At 41.5% G+C, this 18134-nt stretch overlaps 1 protein-coding gene across 3 annotated transcripts in view; it reads left to right on the top strand.

Moving 5' to 3' along the window:
- DTNB (dystrobrevin beta) overlaps positions 1-18134 on the top strand; it is a 236698-nt gene that overhangs the window by 198703 nt on the left and 19861 nt on the right. For all 3 annotated transcript variants that reach the window (XM_036262917.1, XM_036262916.1, XM_036262918.1), the window contains one exon: positions 7391-7411. In XM_036262917.1, the coding sequence (XP_036118810.1) occupies positions 7391-7411 (21 nt within the window). The remainder of the gene's footprint in view (positions 1-7390; positions 7412-18134) is intronic.

Here is an 18134-nt window from a genome sequence, read left to right as displayed (position 1 = left end):
AATAAAATAGCATGTTAGCTCTAGGTTTGGTAGATTGGGGCTTGAATAAATCTGAAATAATTCAGGTCTCACTATTTTTGTTGAAAATTATGTTACAACCCCTACACCCCTGAGCAGAGAAAGGCACACTTGGCATTTGAATGTCCTCACCTGGATAGTTTTATTGGCACTGAACAGAAATATTTACCCAGCTGTGCAGCAGCAGTACCCGAGCACATTGTTCATGCTGTTAATTCCTAAGGTCTGTGCTCTGAAACCACTGTATTTTGTGATAGACAGTTAGCAGCCAGAGTGGAAATAGCAGAATGTGGAGTGCTTCAAAAGCAGGCTGCATTTAATCCTGTGATAAAGAGGAGTTTCTGAAGGTTTTGAAAAAATAGGAAACTACGCAGACCAGCTAAGAAAAAGGAGAAACTAAAAGATAATAGGAGACTAATGAGATCATCCAGGCATGAAGTGATGAGGGACCAGACTAGGGGTGGTAGCCCAAGAAGATTTCAACTTGGAAAATACCAGCTCTTCTCCATTCTAAACCGGTCCCTTAAGGATGAAGCTAATAAAATGAAGCTAGACCACCAACTTACACCATACCATACACAAGAATAAACTCAAAATGGATAAAAGACTTAAATGTAATTCGTGAAACCATAAATATCCTAGAGGAAAATATAGGCAGCAAAATCTCAGACATCACAGACAGCAGAATTTTTACTGATATATCACCTACAGCAGGAGATACAAAGGAAAAAATTAATAAACAGGACTACGTCAAACTAAAAAGCTTCTGCACAGCAAAAGAAACGAGCATCAAAATGAAGAGGGAACCCACTGTATGGGAGAACATATTTGCCAATGATACATCAGGTAAGGGGTTAATTTCCAAATTATATAGAGTACACATACAACTCAACAGAAGGGAGACGAACAATCCAATTAAAAATGGACAGAGGACCTGAATAAACACTTCTCCAAACAGGACATACAGATGACCAAGAGACATATGAAAAAATGTTCAACACCACTAATCATCAGAGAGATGCAAATTAAAACAACGATGAGCTATCACCTCACACCTGCCAGAATGGCTGCCATCAGCAAATCATCACACAAGTACTGGCAAGGGTGTGGAGAAAAGGGGACTCTAGGACACTGCTGGTGGGAATGCAGACTGGTGCAGCCAGTATGGAAAACAAATGGTGTTTCCTCAAAAAAATTAAAAATGGAACTGCCATTTGACCCAGTGATTCCACTTCTAGGAATATATCCTAAGAAGCCTGAAACACCAATCAGAAAGAATATATGCACCTCTATGTTCAAAGCAACATTATTTACAGTAGCTAAGATCTGGAAACAACCCAAGTGTCCATCAGTAGATGAGTGGATAAAAAAGCTGTGGTACATTTACACAGTGGAATAGTAGGCAACTATAAGAAAGAAAGACTTTGCCCTGACCAGGTTGACTCAGCGATTAGAGCATTGGCCCACGGACCAGAGAGGCCTGGGTTCGGTTCCCACTAAAGGGCACATACCTCAGTTGCAGTTTGTCGCCGACCCTGGTTGAGGTCGTGTGGGTGGCAACCACTCATGCGTCTCACAATGATGTTTCTCTCTCTCTCTTCCTCCCTCTCTCTCTCCCACTCTATCTGTAGATGAAAAAATGTCCTCGGGTGAGGATTAAAAAAAAAAGACAGACCTCTCACCCTTTGTGATGACATGGAGCAACCTGGAGAGTATTATGCTAAGCGAAGTAAGCCAGTCAGAGAAAGACAAGTACCACATGATCTCACTTATTTGTGGAATATAATGAACAAAATAAGCTGATTGAACAAAATCGATCCAGAGACATGGAAGTAGGGAATAGACTGATAAACCTCAGAGGGAAGAGGAGTGGGGGGCTGAGAAGGGATGGGAAGAGATAAACCAAAGAACTTATATGCATATATGCATAACCAATGGACACAGACAATAGTGCAGTAAAGGTGGGGAGTGGGGAGGAGGGTGTCAATGGGGAGAAAAGGAGGGACATTTGTAATAAAAATAATAATAATAAAATTTTTAAAAAGGATGAAGCTAGTGGTATTAGCAACTTGACTAAATGCATTTTAATTTTTTTTTTTAATCCTCACCCGAGGACATTTTTCCATTTTTTTTTGTTCAGATAGAGTGGAAGAGAGAGAGAAACATCGAAGAGTGGAAGAGAGAGAGAGAGAAACATCGATGTGAAAGGGACACATCGAGTGGTCGCCACCCACACGACCCAACCAGGGCTGGGGACAAACTGCAACCAAGGTATGCGCCCTTAGCGGGAACCGAACCCGGGTTTCTCTGGACCGCAGGCTGATGCTCTAACTGCTGAGCCAAACCGGCCAGGGTGACTAAATGCATTTTAAACTGACTTTAGACTTGCTCAAGATAGTCACTTCTTTTAGTCTTGAATTCAATTTATTTATAGCTTTGATCCTAGATATTAGGGTTGCTTTTGCCTGGACGTGTTTCTACATTAACTCTGCTAACAAGATTTCTCCTGAGAAATATTTGATGTACAAATGGGTCTTGTTTAAAGAAAACCTTTTCCATAAAACCCAGATCCCTCCGATAATTGTCAAGTATCCAGTTATGCAGCCCATCAGCCACTCAAGACAGCAGAAATGTCCTTTAGACTCATTTGGCCGTGAAACATCTGCAGCCTTGTGGGGCTTTGGAAGCCCTGCCATTTGTTTTTGTTTTTGTTTTTGTTTTTGTTTTTTAATCCTCACCTGAGGACATTTTTCCATTTTTTGTACAGATAGAGTAGGAGGGAGAGAGAGAAACATCCACGTGAAAGGGACACATCGAGTGGCTGCCACCTGCACGACCAACCAGGACCGGGGACAAACTGCAACCGAGGTACATGCCCTTAGCGGGAACCGAACCCGGGTCTCTCCTGACCACAGGCCGACGCTCTAACCGCTGAGCCAAACTGGCCAGGGCGGAAGCCCTGCCATTTGTGAGGTTAGTCTACCAGTAGGTCAGGAGGTAACAGGATCTACCACTCCTGCCCTGTGTCATACTCCCTTTCAGAAAGATACTCTTAGACATTACTCAAACATAGATGGGAAGGTACCCCAGGCTGACCTTTGTACAAGCTAAAGGGAAGTCAGAATGAATTTCCTCTACCACTGTACACTTTCCCATCAGCTGGTTCCCCTCAGTGTTCCTTAAGGGTTCCTGGCACAGAGCCCCACGTGCATTGCTATGACCTTACAGTTCAACTCTGACTCTTGTATTCATGGGCTAAGCAGAATGTACTGATGCCTGGAACTCTAATCCCAAACCCTGAGTTTCCTTGTATTTCTAGCAGTTGTCTTACAGTTATAATTTCAGTAAATAAACAGGACCCTGCTGCCCCATGTTGTAGGATCCCTTGTTAGATCCTTTAAACACCTTATCATTTACCTACCTGACAGGCTGAGGCCATTCAGACTGTGAGGAAGAATTTACAGACACCCCCAGGAATGTTATCTTTTTATCCACTGATTAGAATTCACAGTTGAAATCTCATGCCTTTAGTGTCCAGCTTCCTAAAAGGATTACAATCTTAATTTGTGCATTATATACCCTCTTAAAAGGTCATACATAGGAATCACTGACCTCTATTAAAATTTCAAAGATGTTGTCCTATTAAAAATTATATGTTTACCAACACTTATAAAAGTACGCTTTACAATTCCAATTTTAATTTCAAAGAACTGTCCTGCTTTCACTGATGTTCATAATTTTCTCATAAAATAGCTGTAAGCAGTTAGTCAAATGGAGAGTCAAGCCACATGGTCTAGGATACTCATAAATTAAAATACACCACACAACAAGTTACCATTTCACAGGGAGTTCTTTCATTTCACTCCTTTAGTGAAATATGTCTGTTTATCTGAAAAATGATAATTTAAAGAAGCATACTAATACTTTCCACAATAAAGATTTTTTAATACAGTTGTAAAAACATGGAAAAAATAAAAATAAGACAGAAAACAAAACAAAAAAATGTATGTCTAATAAAAGTGAAACATTACAGGGAAAAAAGCATACAAATGACGTGTCACCATTTTTGAATTAACAAAAATCTACCCTGGCCGGTTTGGCTCAGAGGTTAGAGTGTCGGCCCGCGAACCAGAGAGTCCCGGGTTTGGTTCCCACTAAGGGCATGTACCTCAGTTGCAGTTTGTCCCCAGCCCCAGTTGGGGTTGTGTGGGTGGCATCCCCATTTGTGTCTCTCACATCGATGTTTCTCTCTCTCTTTCCCCCTCTCTCCCTCCTGCTCTATCTAAAGATAAATGCAAAAATGTCCTCGGGTGAGGATAAAAAACCAAACAAACAAAGACCTTAAATCCTTTTTTGGAACAAGTTGGGTAAAAATTAATCCTACATTTATTTAATAAAAAGTATTTAATTCCTAATTGTGTTTCAGTATTTGGCATATAATGGTGAATAAGACTCAATTCCTGTCACCAAGGAGTATCAGGGACCTTCTTTTTTGTTTTTTAATGACATAATGTAGACTGACACTCAGGTACCCATGTTTCAGGATGTAGCTTTTCCTTACATTGTCCCTCTGAATTAATGAGTATGTGGATAACCTCTGCCTCAAACTTATTTAATTTAGAAATGGTTATGTGTTGGTGTTTCAGTTTCTAAATCATGTTTTCACTATTTTTCTACCTTATTTTTCATTTTTCCATTATTGCTTTTGAAACACATTTACCAGATGAATTCTGCATTTTTGAATTTGCAAACGAGGTTTCAAATATAAATTTTTCTATAGATGACTACAGTGGCTATGGCCTTACTCTGGCCACCTAGCCAGACACTTCCTATGTAGAAGAGTCTTACATGTTTAGGTGACCGAGCAGTTCTCGTTTTGCATTTTATAATTAAGGTATTATTACCCCTTTAAATCAAGTTGGCTTCTATGCCTTGTCATCAGTCAATATTTACTGACCCTAACTGACCAATTGATAACAAAAATGTTCTAAGACCTTATATCTGGCCTGTTTTCTGTGTTGACAGAGCCTTCAAGGCTTTGTCTGAATTACTTTGTGAGTTTAAATCATATAACACTGTCCTAAGTAACACTTTGCTAAAGCCTACCCTCTCCCAACCCCAGTGCTCATGCGAGGCCTGTAAGTCCTGAAAATGCTGCCCTGTCCACCTCCTCATCCTAACCTGACACATGAGTCTAGTGCAGATTTTAATGATTTCATGTCTTTGGACGAACTATATACAACAGTCACCAAGTGTGCAACCATGAAACATTACTTTTAAAAATTTCCCTGTTCTGTTGAACCATAGCAATGTTTTTTCTAATCCCAAACCTGGAAAACAGTGAGAATAGGGAGGTATCTTAGGAACAGTTCTACTAAGAAATTACATACTGGTCTTTTGACCTCAGATGCAATTTCAGCCTTTAGGGCTTGCCCCTTCTCTCCCCCACCATCTCAATTTTCATTCCAACACTTAGTGCCAGCAAAAAAACCCCACATTTTAAAATTGTTTCATACTCTCCTAGGGCTGTTTGCCTTACCTAATAATGGAAGAAAAGTGTTCAGCCCCACAGGGAAGCCTGGCTAGGAAGGGAGATGGCTTCCCAGCTGCAAAATTCAAACCCTTTTAACTAGAGCCATGAATGCCAGATGCAAAAGCTTAAAGACCCTGACTTCGGGCGACTCAGCTCATACTTTGCCTGAGCTCCGGTGAGCCTAGGTTTGGCCAGGCATCTGGCAGCTGGCTTTGATTTTTAGAACATCTTCCTGAGCTGAGTTGGAAAATTTTTGGTGCCCATTTAATTTCGAGTTTATGTTTCTCCCTTGCAGGAATAAAATTATTTTGTTCTTCTTTTTTTTTAATCCTCACTTGAGGATATTTTTCCATTTATCTTCAGATAGAATGGGAGGGAAGGAGAGAGAGAGAAAGAGACATCAATGTGAGAAAGATACATCGACCGGCTGCCACCCATACATTCCCAACCAGGGCCGGGGACTGAGCTGCAACTGAAGTACCTGCCCTTGATGGGAATCAAACCTATGACTCTTTGGTCCACGGACCGATGCTCCAACCACCGAGCCAAACCAGCCAGGGCAGGAATAAATTAGTTTCTCCAAATTTTTACTTCTGCTCTCCCTTTTGTAATTCCTTGGCTTTACTGAAATTATTCTTGTCATTGCACCCAGATCTTCACACTGAGAAACCCTCATCCTGTCTTAAGACTTCCTCCACACATGTTCAGCAAGACTGCTGGATGGAGGGACCCAATTTACGTAGAACCATTGCAACAGCTTGTACATGTGCATACTTGGGCCAGAGAGCAGAGACTCCCCGACCACAGTTACCCATGATGAGGCACAGAAAGGAAGCAACGACATCCATTAAAAGACTGGGTGGCTGAGGGACAGTGGACTGAGGAGAGACTTGGAAGTGTTTGTCTCCTTGACTGTGCTTCTTTCCATGGTGCCTGGTGGTGCATTCTGATAGCCGATCGTTAGGTGCCTGATCTGTGCACCGTCCCTGCTCTAAAAGACAGAGATCATCTCACGTTTCCAGAGCTTTATGTATAAAAAGTACCAAATGAACCTGTGTTGAATTAATGAAAAAGTGAGGTCTCCCAGGGCCCTGAAACAGTTTCCAGTATCCTGGGGAAAGGGGGTTGGGGGGCATGTACATCTTTGACAAAAACAAAGCAGCCCAAAATCAAGTGGAGTGGAGGGGAGGGGACTACACTGGAGATGAATCTGAGCATGTGGACTGCTAACAAGGGAAGCTCTTAGAGCAGTGGTTCTCAAACTAACAATCATCGGAATCAGCTGAAAGGCTCATTAAATACATTGCCATGCCCCACCCCAAGAATTTTGATCCAGTTTGTCTGGGGTAGGGTCCAAAATCTGCATCTCTGACAGGTTTCCAGGTACTGCTCCTGGTCTGTATTCCACACTTTGAGGACCACTACCTGGATAAATGTGCCAAAACACCTGTGAATATTGTGAATGGTGAAGTAGATTATTGGGCGTTTGAGTCATGGTCAAGCTGCTGCTTTTAGTTTACCATAAATAGTTATATGTTGGGCAAGTCAGACTCTAAGCCTTTTTGACGCATAAAATGAAGTTAGACTACATGTTTCTAAGGTTCTTTCTTTGCAATTCTATAAGTTAGCATTTAATAAACTGGATGGGGCAGAGGCCAGCCATTTGCTCTGTTCAGCTGATGATGCTCTATGGTGGTCAGGGCTTTGATCTCTGAACCTGTAGACCTGGTCTGATTTGCCCTGTTCTGTCATTTCTTCTAAAGGTTTGTGGTGATGGGCATTAATATCTCCTTTTTCCCTCTGCCTTTTTGTGTTTGTTTTTGTTTTCACCACCTCCAGGAGGAAGAGCAAAAGCAGGCAGTAAGTGGACTTCAGAATTCTCCATCTGGTTCTTGCTTCTTTTGCATGTTCTTCTTTTTCTCATATAACTGGTACATATATACTTGCTCCTCTCCTCCCTGCACAGGGTCATCTGCAGAACTGATCGTGTGTAAAATCTCAGCAGTTCTCTCCATGGTGTAAAATGGCCTGAAACTCTCCATCATGTTTATCTAATAGAGCATGTTCTTATTTGAAACCAGTGCTTGTTGAATTGTTTTTCAAAGTACACATCTGTCATGTTTATTTGAGTATGCATGATTATCCAGGGTATAGCTGCATTTTCCTGCTCTTGCTTTCTCTGCTACTTCCTATCCAGAGTGACTTTAATTGCTTGAAACAACTCTCAGAATGGTGCGGGTGACCTCAGGTCTAAATACTGTGTCCAGAATGATTGTGCATGAAAATGAATAGTTCTTGTGATAACTTCAGATATCCTTTAGTCTTGAATAGGCTTCTGGGTGTTGCAGCTCCAGTCGCCTCTTAACAAAGTTACCAATGAAAACGAAGTGACTGATGATGCTGTAAGTGATTTCCTGTTCAGAGCCTACTCCAGAGGGAGCTCTGGTCTCTCTGAGCTGCCTGGCATTGCATGGTGTTTAGGGAAGGTTTATGTCTATTTTTATTTATCCTGATAGCCACTAACCCACACAAGAAAGTCAATTGAGGACCTATCTGCACCATATGTTTATATAATATTGTAAGGATTTCAAAGCATATCTCTGTTACATAAGCTAAAGCTGATTTTTAGTTTACCTCTGGGCTTTTTTATTTAAGAGAAAAATATGAAATGTTTAATTAAAAAAATGTAATTATTTCTTTTACAAAAAACAAATTTATCCATGTTTCAGATTAAGAATGGGAATATAAAACATGTTTATTATTATTTCCAGTTAGAGCAATGGATTCAGAGTAAAAAGGAGAGGAAAGGAAGAAAGAGATAAGAAAGAAGTTACGGAAAGACAGACTGTCAGAAAGAAGACAGAAAGAGAGAGTGTGATGTTAGGAAAGGCAAACAACCCAGAAATCTCAGGGGCTTTAATGTCAAGTGTTTCTTTTTTTTCATTCACACATAGTTTGTTGCTCATCTACGGGCACGTTCATATAAATAGATACATTGACATGGGCAAAGCAAAAGAAGACCAGGAAGGAAAGTCAAGCCCAGCAATTTATTGCATCTACCAGGAAATGACTTCCACTCCATTTCATTGGCCAAAGCAAGTCACATGACCACATTTCACCACCAGTTTGCTTAGCAGAAGCAATACACCTATGTTGGCAATGCATAGGTGTACAAGTAGGAGGATCTGTCTTTCCTGCTCCCTTCTCTACCCCTTCCCTGACAGTCTCATTCCCTTGCTATTGACTATACCCTTCCTGCTGATATGGGGCATCACCTCACCTGTAGTTGCTGACAACCAGTGTTCCCTTCCTTCTCTTCATCCCTTTGTACCCCAAAGATTCACTTTACAGTTAAAACTGGCTGGGAGCATCTGAGTAATCCACCAGCCTAGCATCTCCTGATCCCTTTCTAAATGTGCCAGCTCAGAGTGGAGCAGCTACTTGGAAACATAGTACACCTTCCTGAGAACTGTCTTTTAGAATGGGGCAGGTATCATGAGTATTTATTTTAATGGTAGCAGTAGAACCTCCAATAGATATTTCTTTTTAAACTTCTCTTTATTGTTGAATGTATTACAGATGTCCCTCCTTTATTCCCCTCTTGACCCCCTCCTCTGCACTTCCACTCCCCTCCTGCCTTTCCCACACTATTATCTGTGTCTGTTGATTATGCATATATGCATATAAGTTCTTTGGTTTCTCTCTTCCCACCCCACCTCCCCACTTCCCTTTGAGGATTGTCAGAATAACAATCAATTTGTATTTCTTAATCCTTTTACCTTTTCACCCATCCACCCAAACCCCCTCCCATCTGGCAACCAACAAAAAGTTCTTTGTATCTTTAAATCTGTTTCTATTCTGTTCATTTTGTTTGTAGATTCAATTGTTGATAAATATGTATTTATTGCCATTTTATTGTTCATATTTTTGTTTTTCTTCTTCAAGAAAACTTGTCGACATTTCATATAATACTGGTTTGGTGGTGATGAACTCCTTTAGCTTTTTCTTGTCTGGGAAACTCTTTATATGGCCATCAGTTCTAAATGATAGCTTTGTAGGATTATGTAATCTTGGTTGTAGACCCTTGCTTTTCATCACTTTGAATATTTCTTGCCACTCCCTTATAGGTAACTAACTGCTTTTCTCTTGCTGCTTTTAAAATTATTTCTTTGGCCCTGGCCAGTTTGGCTCAGCGGTTAGAGCGTCGGCCTGCGGTCCGGAGAGACTGGGTTCGGTTCCCGCTAAGGGCTTGTACCTTGGTTGCAGTTTGTCCCCGGCCCTGGTTGGGTCGTGTGGGTGGCAACCATTCGATGTGTCCCTTTCACGTCGATGTTTCTCTCTCTCTCTCTCTCTCTCCCACTCTATCTGAACAAAATATCAAAAAATGTCCTCGGGTGCGGATAAAAAAAAAAATTTATTTCTTTGTCTTTAACTTTTTGCATTTTGATGATGATGTGTCTTGGTGTGGACCTCTTTGGGTTCATCTTGTTTGGGACTCTCTGTGCTTCCTGAACTTGTATGTCTGTTTTCTTCACCAAGTTAGGGAAGTTTTCTGTCATTATTGTTTCAAATAGGTTTCAATTTCTTGCTCTCTTTCTTCTCCTCTTTTTTTTTTTTTGCTGTTCTGATTGTCTGGTTTTTGCTTCCTTATATTCCAAATCGATGGTTTGCTTCTTGGCTTCACCTATTCTACTATTGATTCCCTGTAAATTATTTTTTATTTCTGTTAATGCATCCTTTATTTCTGACTGGTCCCTTTTTATGCTCTTGAGGTCCTCACTAAGTTCCTTGAAGTTCTCACAAAGTTCCTTGAAATTCTCACTGAGTTCATTAATCATTCTTATAACCACTGTTTTGAACTCTGCATCTGTTAGATTGCTTATCTCCATTTTGTTTAGTTCTTTTCCTAGAGTTTTGTTCTGTTCTTTCATTTGGGACATGTTTCTTTGTTCATTTTGGCTGCCTCCCTGCATTTGTTTCTATATATTAGATAGAGTTGCTATGTCTCCTAGGCTTCCTGGGTGGCCTGTTACAGTAGGTGTCCTGTAGGGTCCAATGGCACAGCCTCCCTAATCACCCCAGCTGGGCCCTCGAGGTGCCCCCCTCATTGTAATTGAGTCTTGATTGCTGTTGTCACATCAATAGGGAGGGATTTACTCAGGCTGATCAGCTGCTGCAAGGACTGGCCGTGCCCACTGACCTTTGACTCCCTTGGATGATCAGCTGTGCAGAGGCCCACCACACAGAGCAAGACTTACTTCAGCAGGGCTCTGGTACCCACTGAGTTCATTTCTTGAGTGTCTCATTGTGGAGGTGGTTGGGTGGTGGTGCTTCGATGTGGTTTGAGGCTGTCCACTGGGTGTGCTAGCTCTGGGGCAAGGTCAACCACTGCCTGAGTTCCACCCGGGGCCACCAGGCATAAGCTACAAAGCTATTTGCTGATGGCTGCTTCTTGTGCTGGGCTTGGAGGTGCCTATGCAAAGCCAAGTTGTGAACCATGGCTGGCTGCTTCTAGTGCCAGGCCTGGGGCCACTTAGCCAAAGGATAGGGCTCTCTGTGGCCAGATGCTCCTTGTTTGAGAGATTTTAGGAAAATCTGAAGCAGGAGTCAAAACAGGCCAATTCTTTGGTAAAGCCACTGGAAATAGCTTGGGTGGGCCCAAAACTGGGGTGGGGCAGGGCCTCAGGGAATCACCAGGGTTGGGCAAACAATGTGAGCCAGGTTGCTAGAATCTCAGATATGGCACGCGTCTGCTGGCCTCGTGGGTGAAGGGCTCACAAAAGGAGCAACAGCTTCCATTAGCACTTCTGTTCCAGAGAAAGCTGCCTCTCCAGCCTTTGCCCCGATGCCAAACAACTCAGTTCTTCCCCATATGTCTCTGATGCCTTTCAACTGTTCCCCCTCCCCCCCACTGCTGGATCTCAGAGGGCGCAAGTCCATGTAAGTTCTTGTGTGGGCCCTTTAAGAGGAACTGCCTGGGCCCTGGCTGGTTTTGCTTGGCCCACGGACCCAAAGAGTCCTGGGATCAATTTCAGTCAAGGGCAGATACCTCGGTTGCAATTAGATCCCTGGCCCTGGTTGGGGTCGTGCAGAAGGCAACCAGTCAATGTGTATCTCTCACATCAATGTTTCTCTCTCTCTCTGCTCTTTTTTTTTTTTTTTTTTAATTTTATGGATTACTGTGTAATTTAAGAATCATAAATTGCCACTGCTGGTGTATTATTTCTCAGGTCATTTTAAAACTGACCTTGGGCAGATAAGGGCTTAAATAACATGTTCATTTTAGTGACCTTTGATTTTGTGTAAGATCACCATCCTCCCCTTGAAGTTGGCAAAATGAGAAGCTAGACCCAGACTGCTGAAGCCTGCCACTCACAAACCACTTATGTGTATGTCTTGGGAGTTCTCCATGGCCGAGATCGTGAGTTTATGCTCTAGTCCTCACAGTTTCATAGGACCATTCATAGCATGAATTGCTACAATTTGATTTTTCCTCATCATTCTCCACTATGGTATGAGGTAAGACCTTCTGTTCTGTGGATATAGGTAGAAATATACTCTGTCCACCTCACAGGTTTAAACTAGACTAACCTAAGTCACAGCTGTGAGGCTCAAATTTGAACTGAATGACTTTACATAGTTTAATATTTTAAACATGTAAAGCCGAGAAGACTAGAAAGATTTAGAACTAGCGCTTTTACTTTAATTTGTACCATTCCTGAGTGAGACACCAAAAGGTATTTATTACAGAGGTAGGTTATAATCCCTTGTTCCTCCCAGACTCTGGTTAGTATAGTTTATTTTCCTCCCTATCAAAATGTATCACCCTAAGTGGATAATTAAATAATTGTAAAAGACTTTTAGAATGAAGAAATTATCAGGCATGCTTCCCAAAACTGGCTCCATAAATCTATTATAGAGAACTTTTTATATGGTCTGCCTTCTTGTCTCTTTCTTCATTAGGGATTATTTTGGCTTTAGGGGAATTTGAGAGACATAAGTATGAAATGTGACTTTAAAAGTTCTGGTGCTGTGCTTCTACCTTTAGCCTCAGCCACTTTTCTGTTGCTTTGAGTGGATAATTCTTACATCTTTTCTCTCTCCCTCCGTCCTTTCTCTTTTCTTAGGTCCAAGGGTTATGATTAAAGGCAGAACTGCCTGGTTATTTCCAATAACTGAGTGTTCAACCCACAGTATACCCTACAGTTTAACTGGCTCAGGAATTAGATTGTATCAGTTGCATCAGGGTTAATCAGGCCCATGATCATCATCAGGCTATAAAGGACTTTGTTTGCCTTTTTTCACTACTTCATCCCCAGCCACTAGCCCAGTGCCTGCCACACAGCACATATTGTACTCAATATATAGATGCTGAATGAAAACTGGTATTAACCAGATCTATAAGATTTTAACTTAAAAACAGTGTTAATTCATAATTTATTAATTATAATGGACATACCTGGTTCAAGGTGAGTACCTTGATCATATAAAAGATAGATTTCATTTATAAGACTAAATGCGATGATTGGATAAAGAAGATGTGTACATATATACAATGGAATACTACTCAGCCGTAAGAAAAGATGAAATACTGCCATTTACGACAACATGGATAGACCTTGAGAATATCATGCTAAGCAAAATAAGTCAGTCAGAAGAAACTAAGAACCATATGATTTCACTCATATATGGGATATAAAACTAAAACTCATAGACACAGACAACATTACGGTGGTTACCAGAGGGAAAGGGAAGGAGGTAGTAAAGGATAAAGGGGGCCAAATATATGGTGATAGTAGATGATTTGACTTTGGGTGGTGGGCACACAATGTGATATGCAGATCATCTATCATAGAAATCTACACTTGAAACCTGTATAATCCTATTAAACAATATCACCCTAATAAGTTTATATAAAACACACTAAATGATGCTACAGATATGTCCTTTATAAAAATGAATCAGAAAAATGGATTTCGGTGTTGCCAAATGAATAGGAACAGCAAGTTAATATGTTAATATTATTATTAACTCTATTGTTATTTCCATCTAAAGAACTGATACTGTTTATGTAGAATAAAATTATTCTTTTTTAACACAAGTAATCTATAAAATGTGGGATATCTATAGTTATGTGTATCATTTGAAAATATTTTGGGCATTGCTCAGTACAAACCCAGTAACCACAGCCAGAGAATACTGCTGCACTTGGGACCTCTCTTGTACTTCAATGAGTTGGGAGATCAAGTAGGATCTTGCCCTTTCTGATTCCCAGAATCAGACAGATAACCCACTACATCTACACCAAAGAAAGCATGGTGTGGGCTGGCCCGAGGAAGCCCGTCTGACCACAACTCCACCAAATACGCCTAAAGAAGGGATTCAGTATTTAGTTAGCCAAGGTGGACCCGTGAGGACTCCAACAAACCTCCTGAGTGTGAATTTTGTAAATTTAAGAGAAAGTAATTTTATAAAACCTACATAACAACAAATAAAAACCTCCTCCTCTGTCCACTAAAGAGATTATTGGTGAACCTCCTGATATGCTTTATGGGTCATTTCCCCTCTTGGTTCCCTTAACCTTTGGACACAGTCTCATTGAGAAGTGATTCACATGCCTCTGAAATCCCAATACTCTGAAATGGAAGCCTGCATCTACTTCTTCCTGAAAGGCAAAGGATGCCATTTATTTATTTATTTATTTATTTACCCACCCACCCATGTCAAGGCATGAGCTTGACCATTGGAGGATAAAAAGAAATCCTACACAAATCCCACCCTCAAATAGGCTGAAAGTTGTTTCATGGTTGGCATGATGCTCTAAATAGAGAAACACAAGCCAGGTCAGTGATATCCTGAGCCTCAGGCACCACTGCTGCCCTCCTAAGTTTGCAAATTCCACTGATGTCTTTCAGTAAATGAGGATCAGTGTGCTGTAGTACATGGCTATGCCACAAGCCTTCAGCCTGGGTCCCAGTCCTAGTCCATGTGCATAGACTCTCTGCCAGTTTCATTGCACATAGGATGGCCTTGTGAAAGTCTGCAATGTACTCATCAGTCGTAGCTCCTGTTCTCACTGTAGGGACCTGGCAACTTGTTGGTTTTTTGTTTTTGTTTTATTTTTCCCCATAAGAGGAAATGTCATTATGGTATTAAAAATAGGTATTTGTATTTTACTCCCCCCAGAATTATTGAATACCTATAAGGAGTTTATAGTCTGAGGATATAGGAGAAAATAGCTTTGGGTCTTTGTAGCATCATCAATACTTTTCATCAATCTCACCAATGACAAGCTGAGAGGTTTGCTTTTTTATTTCCCTCCTGTACTGTATTTCTGGCCTTTCCTCTCCTGACCAGAATGCATACATTTATTTGAAAACTATCTGCCAAGGTGTCCAGGAAAAATCTACACACCAGGAGAAATTTGCCTTCTACTGGAGGAATAATAAATTCCTAGGACCACAGTATCTCCCCCCAGAATACTCCAGTCTGAGTCTCAGCAGAGCATCAACAGAAAAGAATAAGTGAAAGATGACTTCTAGGTTTTGAGCCTGAGAATCTGGAAAAGTGATGATTACCATTGACTGAAAAAGTGAAAATGAGGAAATGATCTGGGTTAGGAAGGGGACTTCTGATTTTGAATCTCTTGAGTTACAAAGAATAGAAAGGAAGCTGAGCTTCTTGTCTGGTCTACCAGATACTTGGGATATGCAGCTGGAATCTCAGTAGGAAAACAAGGCTAACATTGTAGATTTGGAAGTCTTCAACATAAGACTGGGGTTGAAATCATAAACATGAGCCTTAGGGAAAACCCATAGTAGACAAAAAGAAGAAAGAGAAGTGGGTAGGAGGAGTAGGATTGTGGGTTCTCATGAAAGCCCAGTAAGTTTCAAGAAGGAGAAAGGTAATAAATAGTAAGCAAGGAAGTCCTTGCTGACAGCTCTGAAAAATGGGCTTTGTCTTATCCAAACACTTCACCCCCACCCCACTGAATAAACTCACCTCAGTGAAGGAAGGAATTGAATATTCAGTTGCCTGTTACATTATCAGACTCATCGGACCTTGTTGACAAAACTTCATTTCTTTTCTGTATAAACATGTAACTAACACTACAAACTTCAGTTTCCTCATCTATAAACTTCCAGCATCACATTCTTTGATTCTTTTGTCACTGATACCAGTTGGTAGATTGGTGAAAAGTTATAAACCAGAAAATGTCTATAGAAATTCACCTGGGTTCATTTGCCTGATATGTCCTTTTGTGACTTTGAAACCCTCTGTTCCTCCCTTTATTAATGGTCTGCACTTTTCTCCAGTAACCATCTCCTTCTCCAGGGTTTATTCATGCCAATCACCTACCTCCCACTTTTCCAGACAAACAAATGCATCCTATGAAAAAGGTGTCAGCTACTTCCATGAAGCCCACTCCTGTGGCTTATCTCTGGGATTCTTGGCCATGCCTCCCACAGGAGGACAGAAATTCCTGGTGCTCTTTCTGTTAGACCTCAGTTTGCCTTCCTCTCTTGGCATGAGATTGGACCTGTGACCCTTCACTTTGAGAGTGTCAGTAGGCATTTCCTTGAATCCTGGTGCTGTACCAATGTCTAAGGTTTTATAGCTGACCTCAAGCTGGTTCTGATGTTCCATATTAGCAAGGCTAAGGTAGAGAGCTTCCTGGCCTAGAGTTCTTAACTGAAATGAACATCTGCTTAGTTTCAGCTAAAAGAAGCATGTTATAAAGAGTACGATAGACTCTTTCACACTCATCTTCGTTTGCTGCTAATCATAATTTGGCAAGTAGAATTACTCTCATTTGGAGCTGTAGTATAGATATCCCAATGCTTAAAAAAGAAAGTGAGAGGGAGGGAGGGGCTTGTTTGCTAAAATTAGAGGCAATCCAGAGACACAGTTTACTGTAGCTGAAGTGGTACCTTTAATAAGAATCCATACCAACTCACCACTGCTCTACAAGACTGGTTAACCATAAATCCTTTTGCGTGTTTATTATTATGTATTCTTATGAACTTCAAAATGTATAATATTCACTGTTTATGCATTGCTTTCACATTTCGGTTTTCAACTCCTATATTTAACCAGCTCAGAACTCAGGAAACCAAGAGAGAATCTAGGAGATTCTTAGGCCTGTAGCTGCCCTCTGGGCCATCTCCCAAATGTGCAGAAGATAGCAGTTTATTCTTGGGCCCCTTGAAAGTTCTAACCTGATCTCAGGCTACTAGTGGCCTGCCCTTCCTTCCACAGCAGCTCACCACTTGGGAAAAGTAACCCTGAACAGGCCACCCTCTGTAGGATCTCATGATTCTGAGTCACCTTCAGACAGGTTTCTTACCCTCAGCAATATGGACATATGGAGCTGGATAACTTTGTGTGAGGGAAATGGGGCTGTTCGATGCATTGTAGAATATTTAGAAGCATCCTTGACCTCTACTTTCTAAATTCTAGTCCTAAGCCATCCTCACCTTCAGGTCCTAAGGCACTGCCCTGAGCCCAGAGAACCTTTCTCTGTGACACTACTCTGAGTCCCCAGGCACTCTCAGAATCCTTTATTCTGAGGTTTAAGGGTGGGGTAGATGACAAAAGATTTCCAGTCACCTTCCTCTGTCCGAATCTCCTGCTCTGTTAATGTCAGTGCCCGTGCTCCCTATGTGCACACTGTCTTCCAGTCTGCTCTTCCTACACAGTTGTCAAGTCCAGTCAAGTTTTTCTCCAAATGCGTGCTTATCTCTCTCTCCTTTCAATTCCTATCACCATTCTTCATGGTCGGGAAAAGCCTCCTAATAAATCTTCTTGTCTCCTGTCTCTTGCTTCCCAGTCCCTCCTTCACATTGCCCAGGTTCCTAAAGACAGATCACTCTAACCACATCATTCCTTCCTGGGAAACCACTGGTTCCTTCTGCCGCTGCCTAGAGGTCAGCAAGCTTTCACTTAAAGGGTTAGATCATAAATATTGTAGGCTTTGTAAGCCAAACCAAAGGTATTAATAAGTACTTATGTAACCACTGAAAATATAAGCATTTCAAAGTATAAAGCCCTTCTTTCTCAGCCTGCAAAAACAACATGGTGAGCTGGATTTGGCCATAGGCTATAGTTTGCCCGTCTGTGGCCTAGTAAATAAATGTGATGACCATTTCTTTACGGCTCTGCATGATTGTGGCCCACACTTCTCTCCCCCACCAAACAGCTTCCATGCTCCCCTCACCCACTCCTAATACCCCAAGCACAGCCTCCTCTCTCAGCCCTGTACCTCTGTTCATGCTCTTTCCTCACCTGGATCGCCCTTCCCGAGCCGTTTCTGCCTATTGAAATTATACCCCTCCAGATACTCTCAGATGCCACCTCTCTGTGAAACCTCACCCTGTTCCAGGAGGTCACAGTTAAACCCTCGTGTCTGGGGTTCTTTTTCTTTGTACTTCCATGTAGTCACGGATTTCATCCTCCTTTGTACGCTCGTTGCACACATACCCAACTGCCTCCAGAGCCCCGTAAGACACTGACCCCTCGTAGCCCCCAGCACCTTGCAAAGTAGAATAATGACAAGTAGTACTCTATTGAGCTGGCGTGTGAA

The sequence above is a fragment of the Molossus molossus genome, unplaced genomic scaffold (assembly GCF_014108415.1).
Source record: "Molossus molossus isolate mMolMol1 unplaced genomic scaffold, mMolMol1.p scaffold_m16_p_15, whole genome shotgun sequence".
NCBI lineage: Eukaryota > Metazoa > Chordata > Mammalia > Chiroptera > Molossidae > Molossus > Molossus molossus.
The sequence above is the reverse complement of the archived record's forward strand: the minus strand, read 5'-3'. Positions and strand labels throughout refer to the sequence as shown.